At 44.4% G+C, this 16,265-nt stretch overlaps 1 protein-coding gene across 21 annotated transcripts in view; it reads left to right on the forward strand.

The window, feature by feature from the left end:
- The window catches only part of tnc (tenascin C), a 123,386-nt gene that overhangs the window by 22,078 nt on the left and 85,043 nt on the right, over positions 1 to 16,265 (forward strand). For 20 of the 21 annotated variants that reach the window (XM_033049190.1, XM_033049199.1, XM_033049197.1 and 17 more), the window contains 2 exons: positions 11,416 to 11,988; positions 13,301 to 14,803. In XM_033049190.1, coding sequence (XP_032905081.1) covers positions 11,520 to 11,988; positions 13,301 to 14,803 — 1,972 coding nt within the window. In that variant the 5' untranslated portion in view covers positions 11,416 to 11,519. The remainder of the gene's footprint in view (positions 1 to 11,415; positions 11,989 to 13,300; positions 14,804 to 16,265) is intronic. The other variant, XM_033049194.1, reaches the window with a different exon arrangement.

The following is a 16,265-nucleotide window of genomic DNA, read 5'->3' on the forward strand; positions in this document are numbered from 1 at the left end:
AGGCCCGATGTTCCAGGCCGTTCTCGCCGGGTGATGGTGCTCCGGCGTCGGGTGAACCCTCTCAGCGGCTTGGGACACCTGGAATGGCCGCTTCCCTTACCGGAGACCGCGGCTTCCGAAGCCAACAAGGCCGCGCTGGATGGAGCTCCACTACTGGCGATCTCAGCAAGGGATCCCAGGCTCCCGATGAAAAGTTCAGCGCCACCGCCCACAGCTGGCCGCTCCGCAGACCCGCAGCTCCGCGATGTTTTTCTCGGCGGTCTTCAGCTCACCGGACCTCCAGCACGGCGACCCGGGCAAGGCATCTCCCGCTCTGCTCCACGATAGCGCTCCAGCGCTGTGCCGCCGCTGCCGAAGCCGAGGTTCCCCGACAGGAAACGCCGCTCCAGGCCCGCTGGTAGGCCGCGAGGATGGGTCGAAAGTGCAGCCCGGAGAAAAGCTGCCTCTCCGACCAGGTAGGGACCCTAGAAAGGTAGTTTCCCCCTTCCCCCCCACATAAAAAAGACTTGAACTCCAGAACAAAAACACTTTAACTAACTAAAAATGTAAAAAAAGAATGAAAAACGAACAGCTGCAGGCTGGGCAGCCATACCATACAGGACAGTGCCCCTAAAACTAAACTAAACTAAAACTAAACTAAAACTAAACTAAACTAAACAAACATATTACTAAGCGGTCAGGTCACTGGGGAAGAGCACCATGTAAAGAAAAATGATAATTACCCCAGGAAGAAGATTGAACTTTATAGCCTTTCATCACAGTGAGGAATGTGGAATCCACTGTGATGGATGTTTATGTTAACTTCTATGTGGTTGTGTGTCTTGTTGCTTAAATTTCACTGTATCTTTATTGGTACGTGACAACAAACTGACCTTGAAACCTTGAAACCTCATTGAAAGGAGATGTCTGATTTATATAATCATTAAGAAAGGGAAATAGGGGACAGCATTCGTGTCAAATCACTGATCCCATATTAACTGCATCTTCAAGGGTCATAACAGTGCCTTTGCTGAAGGAGCTGTTGGCTTTGACTGATCTACACATTTAACTGCGTAATCATAGCTGCTGGTTTGCAGAGTAAAGGCAGCAAGCAAATACAAATGCCGAAATGTTTTTAAAAACTGGACTGTGATATACACTAAAGAAAGAAAGATGCAAAGTGCTGGAATAACTCAGCGGGCCAGGCAGCTTCTCTAGAGAACATGGTAGATGATCTGCAATTCCTGGCTCTTTCCTCCTTTATTTCCCTTTAGTTACATATAGTAGTCACACTTTGTGCCAACATTTATCTCAGCAAGTTGGTCAGTCAGCAATCTCACCAGTTTTATTGGTTCAGTTCTGCTGATGTAGCTGCAGGTTTGGATGACTTGATTGGATGGCCAATGGTTTGCATGATCTGGTGTTCCTCCAAAGCTGGCTTCTAAACCCTTGCACACAATCTCGAATGTACAGGAAATGGTGTCCACCAGCAAACTATGAGGACTTTCATGGGCAACTGCTGAGTTTTAGCTAAGAATAAACTCAGGAGGGAAAGAAACCTGGCTTGAACTATGTTACTCTGAATAATACACAAAGTGCCGGAGTAACTCAGCATCTCTGGAGACCATGGATATATGAGATGGTTCGAGTCAGGATCCACCTTCAGATTCTGCTACCGGACCTGCTGAGTTACTCCAGCGCTTTGAATCTTTCTTGGTAAACAAGTTGAAGTTCCTTGTGTTTACATTATTCTGAATGACATGAATGGTTACTGGGTCATTATATTGCTTTCTTTCGGTGAACTTTGACCAATTTTAATTCAGAATGATTTTAGTTGCTGAAAAAACGAATATTTGCTTTATCATTAAACTCTGGAGTGGAAGCGGATTCAGAAGATAAATCTTCTGGACCCTGGAGTAGGAGCAGGGGGGTGAGAGCAATTGGATAATTCTTCCAAGGAATACTCACAGCGGCTGATGGCCTCCAGTATGAGTCCATGATAACATGTTTTCCAAACTTCAGCATATTTTCATGGGACAGAAGTAAGTTTCCCCCATTGCCTCAATGTTTCATCATTTATGTTGATAAAAGTATGAGGCCCAGTCTTTGTGCATTAAGGAGTCATTAGATGAGTGTCCTCTGGCCAATATTCTAACAAAGACATTGGCCCTCTTTTCTGACGCCATCTGGTTCCTTTTCTAAAATGCCAGTGCAGGGAATTACATCAATGAGATTTGAATTTCGTTGATGAGCCAAATGCTAATAAAGTTAATGTGCAATTCGAGTCCACGAGACTCTTCAGCTTTCCTTGATAGTTTAATAATAGATGAACAGGAATGTCATTAAGAAAAGATGCCTGGCTGGCAAAGAATTCTTCATGGTCATAATCCCATTGACTTAATGATAAATGGATGAGAATGGTGTTGAGCAAAGAAGCCTGGTTAATAATAAAGTGGGAATTGGCTTATTCACAGTCACATTAGAGCAACTGGGTACCGACTTTATTTGGAGTCACATTGATGATTTCCTGCAGTGTCCTTATGCTTTCTCAGTTGGAGAACATTGTGTGAGGCCTGGCTGGCTGTTAAGAAAATCTAAATGGTGAAAGCTTCTTTAGTGACTAAGTCAGCAGTTAAACATGTATGAAGTGCTGAAAGTTGCACAGTGTACCACTCACACACAACTGGAATACGGTAGAAGCCAAGGCACAAGGTAACATATAGGAGATTTAAAATAAGAGATTTTATTAATCAACAAAGCCCGTAGTGTGAGAATTGTAATCTAGGCTCAGAATATTTACATTGGCTCAGAATATTGAATGGAGAATGGTCAAGTCAAAATGGCATCATAACGTCAATGACCACATAACACAATTCATTATTTCTTCAAATATGAATGATATTTGTAATGCGCATCCCTTCATGCTGCATTGTCACTGAAGTTGCCCACGATATCCCCTTGAATTCCTGGCCACTCCCCTAAAGATGTCTGAAAGGCGCCCATTAAATAAAATTTATTATTATTATTATTATTATTAGATAGAGTGTGACGTGGAAGAGAAATTATTCTAAACTCAGAGCGGGTCAATGTGAGAATAAATGGGGAAAGATGAGAACCCTGCACCATTACCATGGAAAATGGGGAAGAGAATCACATGGAAATGGCGGTCAGGAAATTGCCTGGTGCCAAAGGGGATATCTGGCTGCAGTTCCAATACTAGCATGTGTTAGAAGGAGCACAATTGTGCTATAAAGCTGAAATGAGAATTCCTAAATTCAAAACACCAGAAGCAGTTGTCAATGCCTTTGAAGTATCTCACTGTTAGTTTAGCCTGAAGACACACTGACACTAATTAATAGGCTCCGAAAGGTGGCATTGTACGTTTTTGGCTTTGAATTTCTATTTATAATTAAAGAGAGACACAAATGATCATTTTCCTCGTCTGTTCTGTAATTTAACTCACGTGACTGATGCACACTGGATTCCAAGAGATACAAGCTTCTTATGACCTCGAACATGAAAAATAAAACTAATTTTTTAATCCATATCATGCATCCAACGTGGGCTCTCATGATCCAGTACAATTCTCCAGCGAAAAATGGAAAAAAAATTGATATACTTTGTGCTAATCATTATGAATGACAATATGGTTTGTTTAAAGTGTTAATTTCATATTATACTGAAAGGCCACCATCGATGTATTAAAGGCTACTTACTGATTAGATGTTATTTCTCCTCTCTACATTTTCATCCAGTTTTGTCCAGCTGTGGCATTCTGTGAGCCAATAATTTGATGATTCCACACCAATCTATTTTTGTGATACAACTAACACATTTAAATTGTATTGTTGGCAGTGTAGATCTCACCATATTGAAGAGTTGGAAGAGGAGTGGTTCTAATTAATGCTGCATTTTAAAATATCTCAGCTTTTGTCTGCCTTACAAACCCCACGATTGTAACATAAATGTAATCAGTATTTAGAATTTATTTGAATAGAGTGTGAAGGATAATAAGGGAAGTATAAGCTTTAACAGTGTGGCAGAGTGGTGCAGTGTTAGAGCTGATGCTTCACAGTGCCAGAGACCTGGTTTTGATCTTGACTATGGGTAGTGTCTGTGCGGAGTTTACACATTCACCCTGTGACTGCATAGATTTTCTCTCCGCTTCACTCACACATTCCAAAGACGTACAGGTTTGGAAGTTAATTGGCTTCAGTAAATTGTCCCTAGAATGTAGGACATGGAACTAGCATGAATGGGTGATTGATGGTCGGCATGGACCTGGTGGGCCAAAGGGCCTGTTTCCACACCGTATCACTAAAACTAAAAACTAAATGAATGTGAATCCTCAACTAGTGAAACCTAAGTCTGATTCAGAACTGTACATCTGGGATGCTTTCAATCAATTTCTGCATCATCTATTTTCTGGTTATAACATAAGCATTGAGAGTGGTAGCCAAATTCAACTGAACAGGTAATTAGATGTATTAATGTAAAGTCACCTTGTAGTTATACTGTATCTGCAGTGTCTGACAATTCATGGCAGGCAGTCTTTAAACCAGGTGATGCCAACTCTGATACCATGACACTTTGGTGAGGACCATTTGTTCAAACAATACAAAAACTTGGAAGATGCTGAAAATCCAAAGTATAGACTAGAAACGCCAGAAATACTCAATAAGTGGGAGAGAATCTGCAGAAAGAGAAACAGAGTTAACGCTCATGGTTCATGAGTCTTGAAAAGTGGTCTATCACCCAAAATCTTATCTTAGTTATATACCCAGTTGTGGTAATGATATTTAGCATAAAGAATCCTCTCTTTGGCTGTTGTTCATTTCGATTTGGCAAATTATCAGATCTATATGAAGAACTCAAAGTACCTTCAAATCTGCATTCTTTGATTCCAATGAAGAGCCACAATGCTTCAAATTGATTCTATCCATTTATAGCTCAATTTATCCACTCTTCAACCAGGCTCGGGCAAATTTCAGATTGGTGTTGGTATTGGTTCATTATTGTCACATGCACCAAAATGCAGTGATAATCTTTGGTTGCGTGCTGCCCAGGCAAATCATGCCATAATGAGCACAACAGGTAGTGCAAAAAGAGAAAGGAAGCAACGAGCAGAATATAGTTTTACAGCTACATAGAAAGTACCGATTTTTTAAAAAGTGCAAGGGTTGCAACAAGGTCGTTTGGGTGAACGGTCATTCAAACTTAGCATATGGGAGGTCTGTTCAGGAGTCTGATAGCTGTGTACGAGAAGCTGTGCTTGAATCTGGTGGGACGTGCTTTCAAGGTTTTGTATCTGGTGCTCGATGGGAGAGAGGAGAAGAGAGAAAGACTGGGGTCTCTGATCATGTTTGTTCCTTTCCTGAGGTAGCGTGAAGTATAGATGGAGTCAATGGGAGGGAGAATGGTTTGCGTGATGGACTGGGCTGCATCCACAACCCCATGCAGTCTCTTGTACTTTTGGGCACAGCAGTTGCGAAATCAAGGGGGTCAAATGGATTGAACTAACAATCCAGAAGCAGAAAAGAAGGATATTTTACAACTTCAGGGCATCTCACAGTTTTGCTGCTAGTTAAATACTTTCAACATGTGCCAAAGTTTAAAATATACTAATTGCGCCCCAGAAATTGGTAGATGAGGAATCAGCAAAAAACACTGCAGCCAATTGATCCATACCAATGCCCCACAAGTGGCTAAGGAATAATGATTGGTTGGTCAGAGATTAATATCAACAGGGACACCAATACATTTTTCTCTGCTGTTTGATATAATGACATGGGTCTTTTATACTTGCTTGTGAGAACAGAGAGTGCCGTACCTTAATACTCACCCATAGGATGCCACCTCCATTAACACAGCACTCGAGTACTTCATTTTGCATCAGCTCATGTCCACAAGTGTTTGACTTACAAATTTAAATAAATCATCCAATTGAACCAAGATTGAGATAGAGGAGATCGATATTGAGCGATGGAGTAACAGCGGGTCAGGCAGCGTCTCTGGAGAAAAAGGATAGGAGACGTTTTGGGTCGGTCCCTTCTTCAGACCATTCAGACACTTCGTCGGTCTGAAGAAGGGTCCCGACCCAAAACGTCACATATCTTTTTTCTCCAGAGATGATGCCTGATCAGCTGCGTTACGCCAGCACTTTGTGTCTATTTTCGGTATAAACCAGCATCTGCAATTCTTTGTTTCTGAGATAGCGGAGTCTGATTTAAGAGAAGATGTTTGGTGCCTCTAATAGTAAGTGTTCTGAATACAATGATATACTGCACAACTCGACCTGCCAAAACAGCAGAACATGAAAGATTGGGGTTTGGGCAGTGTGGGCAGAGTGAACCATCGAGGTCTGCCAGGAAGGTGTGTTACTGTATATTCCTGTAAAATGATCTTGATCAGTAACTGGATGAGCTGCTTCAATGAAGCCTTTTGTTACATGCCAAAGGTATTTGATCGTCTTGTTTATATTTAAACAAGAGGACGGAGCTGCCAGGAAAGGCAGCCATCTCTCCTCCTGTCAAGTCGAGTGGAGTAGAGGTTATTGTCATGTACACAACCACAGAAACAGTGAAAATCTTGCTTCCAGCAGCAACACAGACACATAGACTCAGACAAACACACAAAAGCAAATTATACGTGAATTATACATGAATTATACCAAGTAGGTTTTCAAAAATAATGTAAACTAACAAATTTAAATAAGATGAGTGATTGTACATTTTGCAGACTTAGGAATGATTTATGCATTTCAATTTGCACAAAAAGTCCACATCTATTGGCTTAGTTTAGTTTAATTTAGTTTAGAGTTGCAGTGTGGAAACAGGCCCTTCGGCCCACTGAGCCCGCACCGACCAATGATCACCCGAACATTAGTTCGATGTTATTGTAGTTTTGCATCCTACACGCTAGCGGTAATTTACAGAGGCCAGTTAACCTGCAAACATCTTTGAAGTGTGGTAGGAAACAGAAGCACCCGGAGAAAACCCACGTGGTCACAGGGAGAATGTACAAACTCTGTACAGACAGCATCCGTAGTTAGGATTGAACCCGGGTCTCTGGCTCTGAGGGAATTTATGCCCCCTGTCCCACTTAGGAAACCTGAACTGAAACCTCTGGAGATTCTGCGCCCCACCCAAGGTTTCCGTGCGGTTCCTGGAGGTTCCCGGAGGTTTTTGTCAGTCTTCCTACCTGCATCCACTACCTGCAACCTCCGGCAACCACCTGCAACCTCCGGGAACCGCACGGAAACCTTGGGTGGGGTGCAAAGTCTCCAAAGGTTAACGTTCAGGTTTCCTAAGTGGGACAGGGGCATAACTCTACCACGGCACCATTGTGCCACCCTGCTTGTGAAGCATCTGGAGCCTGAATTTGTACCATTACTTAGGACCGAAGAACTTGCTGCAGAGTAGCTGTACATTTAGATTGGGTAATATATTTCGGTAATGGCAGTGTATTTCATGTTAAATACATAACAGCAGTGGAGTTCAAACTATTCCTTCCTTAGAATCCAAACTTTGTCCACGGCATGAAACTCTTTTTGGTTTAAGCAAGGATTTCTCTTCACTCTTGCATCACCTCATGCACAATATTAGCCTTGGGTAACAAACAATTCTGTTTCCAATTAAAATTCTTCAGGGTTTTTGCTTTGCACATGTAAAACCCAGCCACCTGCTGCCATGCCTGCAGACAGTGAGTAGTTTCCAGACTCGTTCACTGCACATCGATAATGAGGAACATCCTGGAGGAATGGACTTCAAAGTCTAACCATTCAAAAACTTTTACACCATTTTTTACTGACTTTTCACATTGTTTCAGGGAGATTTATTCATTATGTTTACAGTTGGAATTTTCCCATCAGATTCTTCTCGTAAATTCTTTATTTTGGGAACGGCCATTGAGGCGCACATTTCAGACTGCATCTGGTTTAAGCGCCTGCTAAATATATCTTGGCCGCAGGGAAGACTCATTGAATCAAGATTTGCAGGAGTCGTTGCAGGTTAAAAAAAAAAAAGCAGTCAGGCCAGTGAACTGGGGCTATATTAATTGGGGCTATATTAATTGGGACATAATGATATTAAGTTGCGCAGATGGATATTATAATGACCTTTCTCTGCTGCAGGTAGGATTTAATGGGCAGATACTTTAAAGAGTTCTTTGTTGCTACCGAGTTGCAACACAATTGCTGGAATAAGACCAATCAGTTCCCTCCTTGTTGCTCTGATAAGGGAAATCTGTTCTTGCCGTTCTAAAACTTCCATCTGCCATGTGTATAAAATCATGGGAGGAGATCATTCATTCCTTCGAACCTATGCACTACTATCCAATTAAATCACAGCTGATCTGACTCGAACCTCTACTCTACAATTATACCCACACCTGGTAACCTTTGACTCTTTAAAACATAGAACAGTACAGCGCAGTAATCGGCTCTTCGGTCCACAATGTCTGTGCCGAACCTAGTGAAAAATTAAAACTAATTCCCTGCAGCTGCATATGATCCAGTTCCCTCCATTTCCGACATATTCATGTGCCTACCTAAAAGCAATTTAAATGACATTATCCTATCTGCCTCCACCAGCATCCCTGGTAGCACGTTCCAAGTGTCTGTCACTCACTGTGTGAAAAAAAAAATTACCCCACACATCTCCTTTATACTTTGCCCATTTCACCTTAAGGTCATGCCTTTTTGGCCTTTGACAATCCCACCCTGGGAAAGAAGTTCTGCCTATTTACCCTATCTATGCCTCTCGCAACTTTGCAAACTACTATCATGTCTCCACTCAGCCTCCAGCACTCCAGACAAAACATTAATTCATCCAAACTAATCTTACTTGCTAACACCCCCGAATCCAGGCAGCATCCTATTAGAAGGTTCTGAAGAAGGGCCTCGACCCGAAACGTCAACCATTCCTTCTCTCCAAAGTTGCTGCCTGTCCCACTGAGTTACTCCAGATTTTTGTGTCTAGCATCCTAGTAAAACTCTGCTGCAAACTCTCCAGACCTTCCACCTCCTTCCTGTAATGGGGTGACCAGAAATGCACCTTGTGCTTGCCAAGAATCTACCCACCTTCAGATAGATACTGAGTAATAAGTATCAAAACTCTATCTGAAAAGTATAACAACTAGGAGCAGGACAAAGTTATTTAGTTATTGGAACCTCCTATGTTATCCTCTATCTCTGTATCCTCTATCTCTGTTTCACTGCTCGAACCTTCAATGACAATGTTAGAGTATTGCATGCAGTTCTGGTCACCACATTATAGGAAGGATGGGGTGGCTTTGATGCAGAGTGTACAGAAGAGATCATCAGAATGACATCTGGATTAGGTAGTATTAGGTACATGGAGAGGTTGGACAGACATGGATTGTTTTCTCTGGAATGCTGGAGGCTGAGAGAAGACCTGATAGAAAATTATGAGAGGCATAGACAGGGTAGACAGTCAGAACCCTTTTCCAGGGGGGAAATATCAAATACTAGAGGGCATAGCTTTAAGGTGAGAGGACCAAAGTTTGAAGATTTGTGGGGCAAGTCTTTTTACATGGAGGGTGGAAAGCACTGCAGGGTGTTGGAGGCAGATGTGATAGTGGCATTTAAGAGATTCTTGGTGAGGCACATGGATATGCAGTGGATGGAGGATATGGATTAAGTGCAGGCAGTTAGGAGTTGGGCTTGGTATTATGTTCAACACAGGCACTGTGGGGCAAAGGGCCTGATCCTGTGCTGTGCTGTGCTGTTCTATGTAAAATCTATCAATAGCTAACTTCACCATACCAATGACTGAGCATGAAGTAGAGTCAAGAATGTTGCGTACCAAAAACTGAACAATGAAATTCTTACTTGCAGCAGCAAAACAGGTTTGTAAACACATTGGTCAATAGATAATATTTAAAAATTGCGGCACACTTGTAAAAAACATATTAAAAAAACAAAAAAAAGTTCAATAAATAAAACACCCAATAAGGTGCAAAATAACACAACACGCCCAGAGTCCCTCGTTCAACCCAGGTAGCTCATAGTCTACTCTGGGGGAAGAGAACTCCATGCACTCACAGTACCTGTCCCTGAAGTTGTTCTCAACTCAGTCCTGAATAGCTCACCCTTTATGCTGTGATTATAGGCTCTCATTTTTCACATGTACCCACCTTTTAAACTAATTAAATACTCATTTCCAGACTTAAATGGAAGAAAACATCAGTAGCATTTTGGCAGATGATGTTAGTTTACAACAAGCGTGCAGCAATTTTCAGCCTTTCACATTGAGAAACCAACCAAGGACACTGTCACCCTTCCGGAAATCCCTCCTTGTTGCTCTGATAAGGGAAATCTGTTCTTGCCGTTCTAAAACTTCCATCTGCCATGTGTATAAAATCATGGGAGGAATAGATCGGGTAGATGCACAGAATCTCTTGCCCAGAGTAGGTGAATCGAGGGCCAGAGGACATAGGTTCAAGGTGAAGGGGACAAGATTTAATAGGAATCTGAGGGGTACCTTTTTCACACAAAGGGAGGTGGGTGTATGGGCCAAGCTGCCAGAGGAGGTAGTTGAGGCTGGGATTATCCCAGCATTTAAGAAATAGTTAGACAGGTACATGGATAGGATAAGTTTGAAGGGATATGGACCAGCACAGGCAGGTGGGTCTTTCTAGTATAGCTGGGACATGTTGGCCGGTGTGGGCAAGTTGGACCGAAGGGCCTGTTTCCACACTGTATCACTCTATGACTCAATCTGCTCTAGAACTGTCTGACAAGTTAAGATAAACATTCTGCAGACCTCGAATTTGGCAAATGACATTGTTTGGTTACAATTGAAAGGAAGTTGCGAGCTATCCATCCATCAGGCAAAGTAGGTCAGGGGCTGACAGAGAGGGGCAGCTTCTGGAATTTCTTCACATTATTCATCCTCACTCTGCATTGATGTGACCTGTTAATGCTTTGCAGTCACACCTATAGTTTCCGCGCATGCTGTTTATATGAGACTGTAACTGCACAAGGCTGAGATCAGAGAGTGTTAGCCATCGGGGGGGAAAAAACTGGAATAGCCATTGTCGGAGCTGCTTCAGTATTAAAAATCAATTACCCTCCCACTTGGCATAATTTAGATCAGTGGTTCCCAACCTTTTTTAGCTCATGGCCCCTTTGGGATCTTTAATTTTTCTGTGGCCCCCCCTGACATTATTAGCGGAAAAAAAGTGGCCCCCTTCATTGAACCTGTGGCCTCCTAAATCCCAAAATTTTTCTGTGGCCCCCCTGAAATTTGCCATGGATATGGCCCCAGGATGGGAATCACTGATTTAGATGATAACATTTTTGTTTTGTGCGTTACCTTTCTTGAATGGATCTCCACTGTGCGAAGAGTTTAGGAAATGTTACAGTTTCTTTTAATGTATTTTCATCCTTCTCTCCTTGGTGTTTTCTCCTTGCAGATAAATCACGTCAAACAGGAACTGAAGCTTTCGCCTTTATCACTGGGTTTACTATTGGGCAATAGACAGATTGTGGACACCAGGAAGACTGTAAACCACCAAAAATGGGGCTTCGGTGGCACGTTTTAGTTTGCTTCGTGACCACTGTTTTGGTGGAACAAACCCATGGGGGGGTTATTAAGAAGATTATTCGGCAGAAGAGAGATATCTCACAGCTAAAAGAAGAGAATGTCACATTTCCACTTGGAACGCAGCCCATCAACTTCAACCACGTCTACAACATCAACGTCCCCCTGGGCTCCCTGTGTTCGGTCGACCTGGAGTCTCCCGATGGCATTGCCAGGCCCAGCGAGGGGCCCAGCGACCAGCACATAGAGCACACGGCCGACGGCGAGAATCAGATCGTCTTCACCCACCGCATCAACATTCCGCGCCAGGCCTGCGGCTGTGCGGCAGGGCCCGATATCCATGACCTGCTCAACCGGCTGGATGCACTGGAAGGCCACGTGTCACTGCTGCGGGAACAGTGTGCCAGCGGGGGATGCTGCGGAAATGGAGCTCAGCAAGGAAAGGGTACGAGGGCGGCCGTCAAGCCTTGCAGTTTACTGATTGTATGCCTCGTTGTCACATTCCCCTCAGCGAACAATCTACCATTCTACATTCCCTTGGCCATCATCCCCTTTGATCTGTGCCTTCACACCTTACCCTTCCGTATCTCTCTGCGTCTCCCTCTCCACTGACTCTCAGTCTGAAGAAGGGTCTCGACGCATTCCTTCTCTCCAGAGATGCTACCTGTCCCGCTGAGTTACTCCAGCATTTGGTGTCAGTTGAATAGTTGTGATGCAGATACAATGCATAGAGTCATACAGCATGGGAACAGGCCCTTCGGCCCAAGTTCCTCATGCCGACCAAGATGTTCCATCTACACTAGTCCCACCAGCCTGCATTTCACCCATATCCCTGTAAACCTTTTCTGTCCATGTACCCGTCCAAATGCCTTTTTAATTGTTCTTATAGTACCAGCCTCAATCAAGCAAGGTCTCTACCTGAAACATCACCCATTCCTTCTCTCCAGAGATCCTGTGTTACTCCAGCATTTTGAGTCTATCTTAGGTGTAATCCGTGAAGAGAGAGTGGACGCTGGCACGAATTGGTTGCCGCTGCTCTCTCTTCACACTGTGTTTTTGATTTTCTGTTTTTGGATTGAATTTTGTTTTTAATTTGTGTCATTGTGATGTCTTTAATTACTTGTTTTACTCCGATTATATGTTTTTATTCCGATTACTATGTAAGGTGTCCTTGAGATTTTGTATGAAAGGCGCCCATTAAATATAAAATTTATTATTATTTATTATTAATCCAGCATCTGCAGTTCCTTCCTACTGACCTCCTCTGGCAGCTCGTTCCACAGTCCCCACTACCCTCTGTGCTAAAAGGTTCCCCCTCAGGTTCTTATTAAATCTTTTCCCTCTGACTTTATACCCATGTCCTCTGGTTCTTGATTCCCCTACTCTGGGTAAAAAAGACTCTGCATATACTCTATCTTTTCCCCTCATCATCATACACAAGATCACCCATCATCTTCCTGGGCGCCAAAGAATAAAGTCCTAGCCTGCTCAACCTCTCCCTAAAGCTCAAGTTCTGGCGACATCCTCATAAATCTTCTCTGCACTCTCTCTACCTTAACAAGGCTACGAATGTAAACTGGGAGCAAGGCTAGAAACTACTGACATATATTTAATCTCAAACCATATTAATTTGGTCATTAATTGCACGTTTGATTTATTAGATTGCTACACCATTAATCCAGTTATAGTTCTTTAACCTTATATTTAAACTAATGAAGCTCACGTTATGCCCTGCATTGTCTGTTGTCTTTGCTCAGGTCGTGTTGATGTGAAACCTTTCTGTGGATCAAATGGAAACTCTAGCACTGGCACCTGTGGCTGCCTGTGTAAACCAGGATGGAAAGGGGAAAATTGCACAGAACCCGACTGCCCAGCAAACTGCAATGACAGAGGCCAGTGTGTTGACGGCAGGTGTGTGTGTGAAGCCGGCTACACTGGCGACGACTGTGGCCTTGAGGACCTGTGCCTTAACGACTGCAGCGACCAAGGTCGGTGCATGCACGGTGTGTGTCATTGCTTTGAGGGTTACACAGGAGAAGACTGTAGCCACGAGGTGTGCAGGGTTGACTGTGGGGAACATGGAATTTGCCAGAAAGAAGTGTGCGTTTGCGATGAAGGCTACGCGGGAGAGGACTGCACGGCCAAGCTTTGCCCCAACAACTGCAGTGGCCAAGGCACCTGTGTCGATGGGAAGTGCGTCTGCGATGAAGGTCTGATTGGGGAAGACTGCAAGGATCTGGCCTGTCTTAACCACTGCTTTAACCGCGGGCAATGTGTGGACGGGGAGTGCATCTGCGACGAAGGGTTCGCCGACTTTGACTGTTCCGAAATCATTTGCCCCAAAGACTGCTACGACCGCGGACGGTGCATCCAGGGCGTGTGCTACTGTGACGATGGCTTCTCTGGTGAAGACTGTGGTGGGGTCACCTGCCTGAACAACTGCAGCAACAATGGTGTCTGCATCAACGGCCAGTGCGTGTGCAATGACGGCTACACGGGTGGGGACTGCAACGAGTGGTCCTGCCCCAACAACTGCAATGGTCGCGGCGCCTGTGTGGACGGGGAGTGCGTGTGCGAGGAAGGTTTCACCGGCGAAGATTGTGGGGAACTGGCTTGTCCAAACCACTGCCACGGCCGCGGCCACTGTGTCGGCGGCCTCTGCGTCTGCGGCGAAGGCTTCACCGGGGAAGACTGTGGGCAACTGGCCTGTCCCGGAGACTGCAACCGCCGAGGCCGCTGCACCGACGGCCAGTGCGCCTGTGATCACGGCTTCACGGGCGAGGATTGCAGCGAGCTCTCCTGCCCCAACCACTGCATGGGCCGCGGCCGCTGTGTGAGCGGCCAGTGTGTGTGCGAGGAAGGCTACACCGGGGAGGACTGCGGCCAGCTCGTTTGCCCCAACGACTGCTACGACCGCGGGCATTGTGTCAACGGGCAGTGCGTGTGCGAGGAAGGCTTCAGTGGGGAGGACTGCGGGCAACTGGCCTGCCCCAACGACTGCAACAACCGCGGCCTCTGTGTCAACGGCCAGTGCGTGTGTGACCACGGCTTCATCGGCGAGGACTGTAGCGAGCTGTCCTGCCCAAACAGCTGCAACAACCACGGCCAATGTGTCAATGGTCGCTGCGTCTGCGATGCCGATTACAGGGGAGTGGACTGCGGGGAACTGGCCTGTCCCAATAACTGCAATGATCGAGGCCACTGTGTTGATGGCCAGTGCATCTGCAACGAAGGCTACATCAATGAAGACTGCTCAGCTGGTAAGTGATTCCAAAAATGGGTTCCACTAGACAATTAAAATTGGGTGGGGCCCTTTTAACACAGCATTTTGTGTCTATCTTCGGTAGCAGTTCCCTACACAATATACAAATGAAAGCATTGGCAATCCTTGGCAAGCATTGGCAATCTTGGCAGTTATTTAACTGTTTCATTCAAGATCCCTTTTCTTTACACAGAGAGTGGTGAATCTCTGGAATTCTCTGCCACAGAATGTAGTTGGGGCCAGTTCATTGGCTATATTTAAGAGGGAGGTAGAAGTGGCCCTTGTGGCTGAAGGGATCAGGGGGTATGGAGAGAAAGCAGGTACAGGATACTGACTTGGATGATCAGCCATGATCATATTGAATGGCGGTGCAGGCTCGAAGGGCCGAATGGCCTACTCCTGCACCTACTTTCTATGTTTATTAGCTTTTATTGCAGCGCATAAATATGTCATAGGACTACCAGGGGTTCCAACGATTGGAAGATTGCCAATGCTTGCCAAGGATTGCCAATGCTTTCATCTGTATCCAGATAGCGATTATTTAATGTACAAAAGGGCCCACCCAATTTTAATTGTTCTAATTTTCGTGGCTCATTATGTGCTTCTTAGAATCTGAAGCAAGGTCTCAACCTCCAATGGAAACTATATCACTGCCTCCACAAATGCTGCCTGACCAAATTAGTTCCTTCAGCAATTTAATAAAGAGGAACTGCGGATGTTGGTTTATACCTAAGGAAGACACAAAGTGCTGGAGTAACTCTGCTGGTCAGGCAACATCTCTGGAGAAAGTGGACAGGTGATGTTTGCGGTCGGGACCCTCTTCAGACTGAAGAGGTCAAAGTCTGAAGAAGGGTCCTGACCGCAAACGTCACCTATCCATGTTCTCCAGAGATGCTGCCTGACCCGCCGAGTTACTCCAGCACTTTGTGGATATCGCACAGTAGGGAACTGCAGGTGCTGGTTTACACCGAAGATAGACACAAAATGCTGGAGGAACTCAGTGAGACAGACAGCATCTCTGGATAGAAGGAATGGGTAACGTTTCGGGTCGAGACCCTTCTTCAGACTCAAGAAAAAGACTTGAGAAGGGTCTCGACCCAGAATGTCACGTTATTATCTGCGTTTAGGCTGGGAATTGTAGATATTGTAATGTACTAAGTGCAGGAAGTATATACATTTAAATAAACAATCAAAGGGAAGTAATCAGTGAGGGAAGTAATTGAATTACTCACTGTCTAGTTTAGAAATGTAGGGGAAAAAAGTTCATGCACAACGAAGGGAGTTTTCCATATGTTTAACGGACCATGCCAAAACCTCTGCATGTCATAAATACAAGTTACACACAATGGAATGAAACATCAATCTAATCGTATTTTGCCAGCCTCCATTAATTTTCTGAAAGAGTCAACAACTGACAAAGTGGTAGTAATGTTTATTCCCTGCTGTCTCTTGGTCTCTGT

The sequence above is a fragment of the Amblyraja radiata genome, chromosome 32 (genome assembly GCF_010909765.2).
Source record: "Amblyraja radiata isolate CabotCenter1 chromosome 32, sAmbRad1.1.pri, whole genome shotgun sequence".
Taxonomy (NCBI): domain Eukaryota; kingdom Metazoa; phylum Chordata; class Chondrichthyes; order Rajiformes; family Rajidae; genus Amblyraja; species Amblyraja radiata.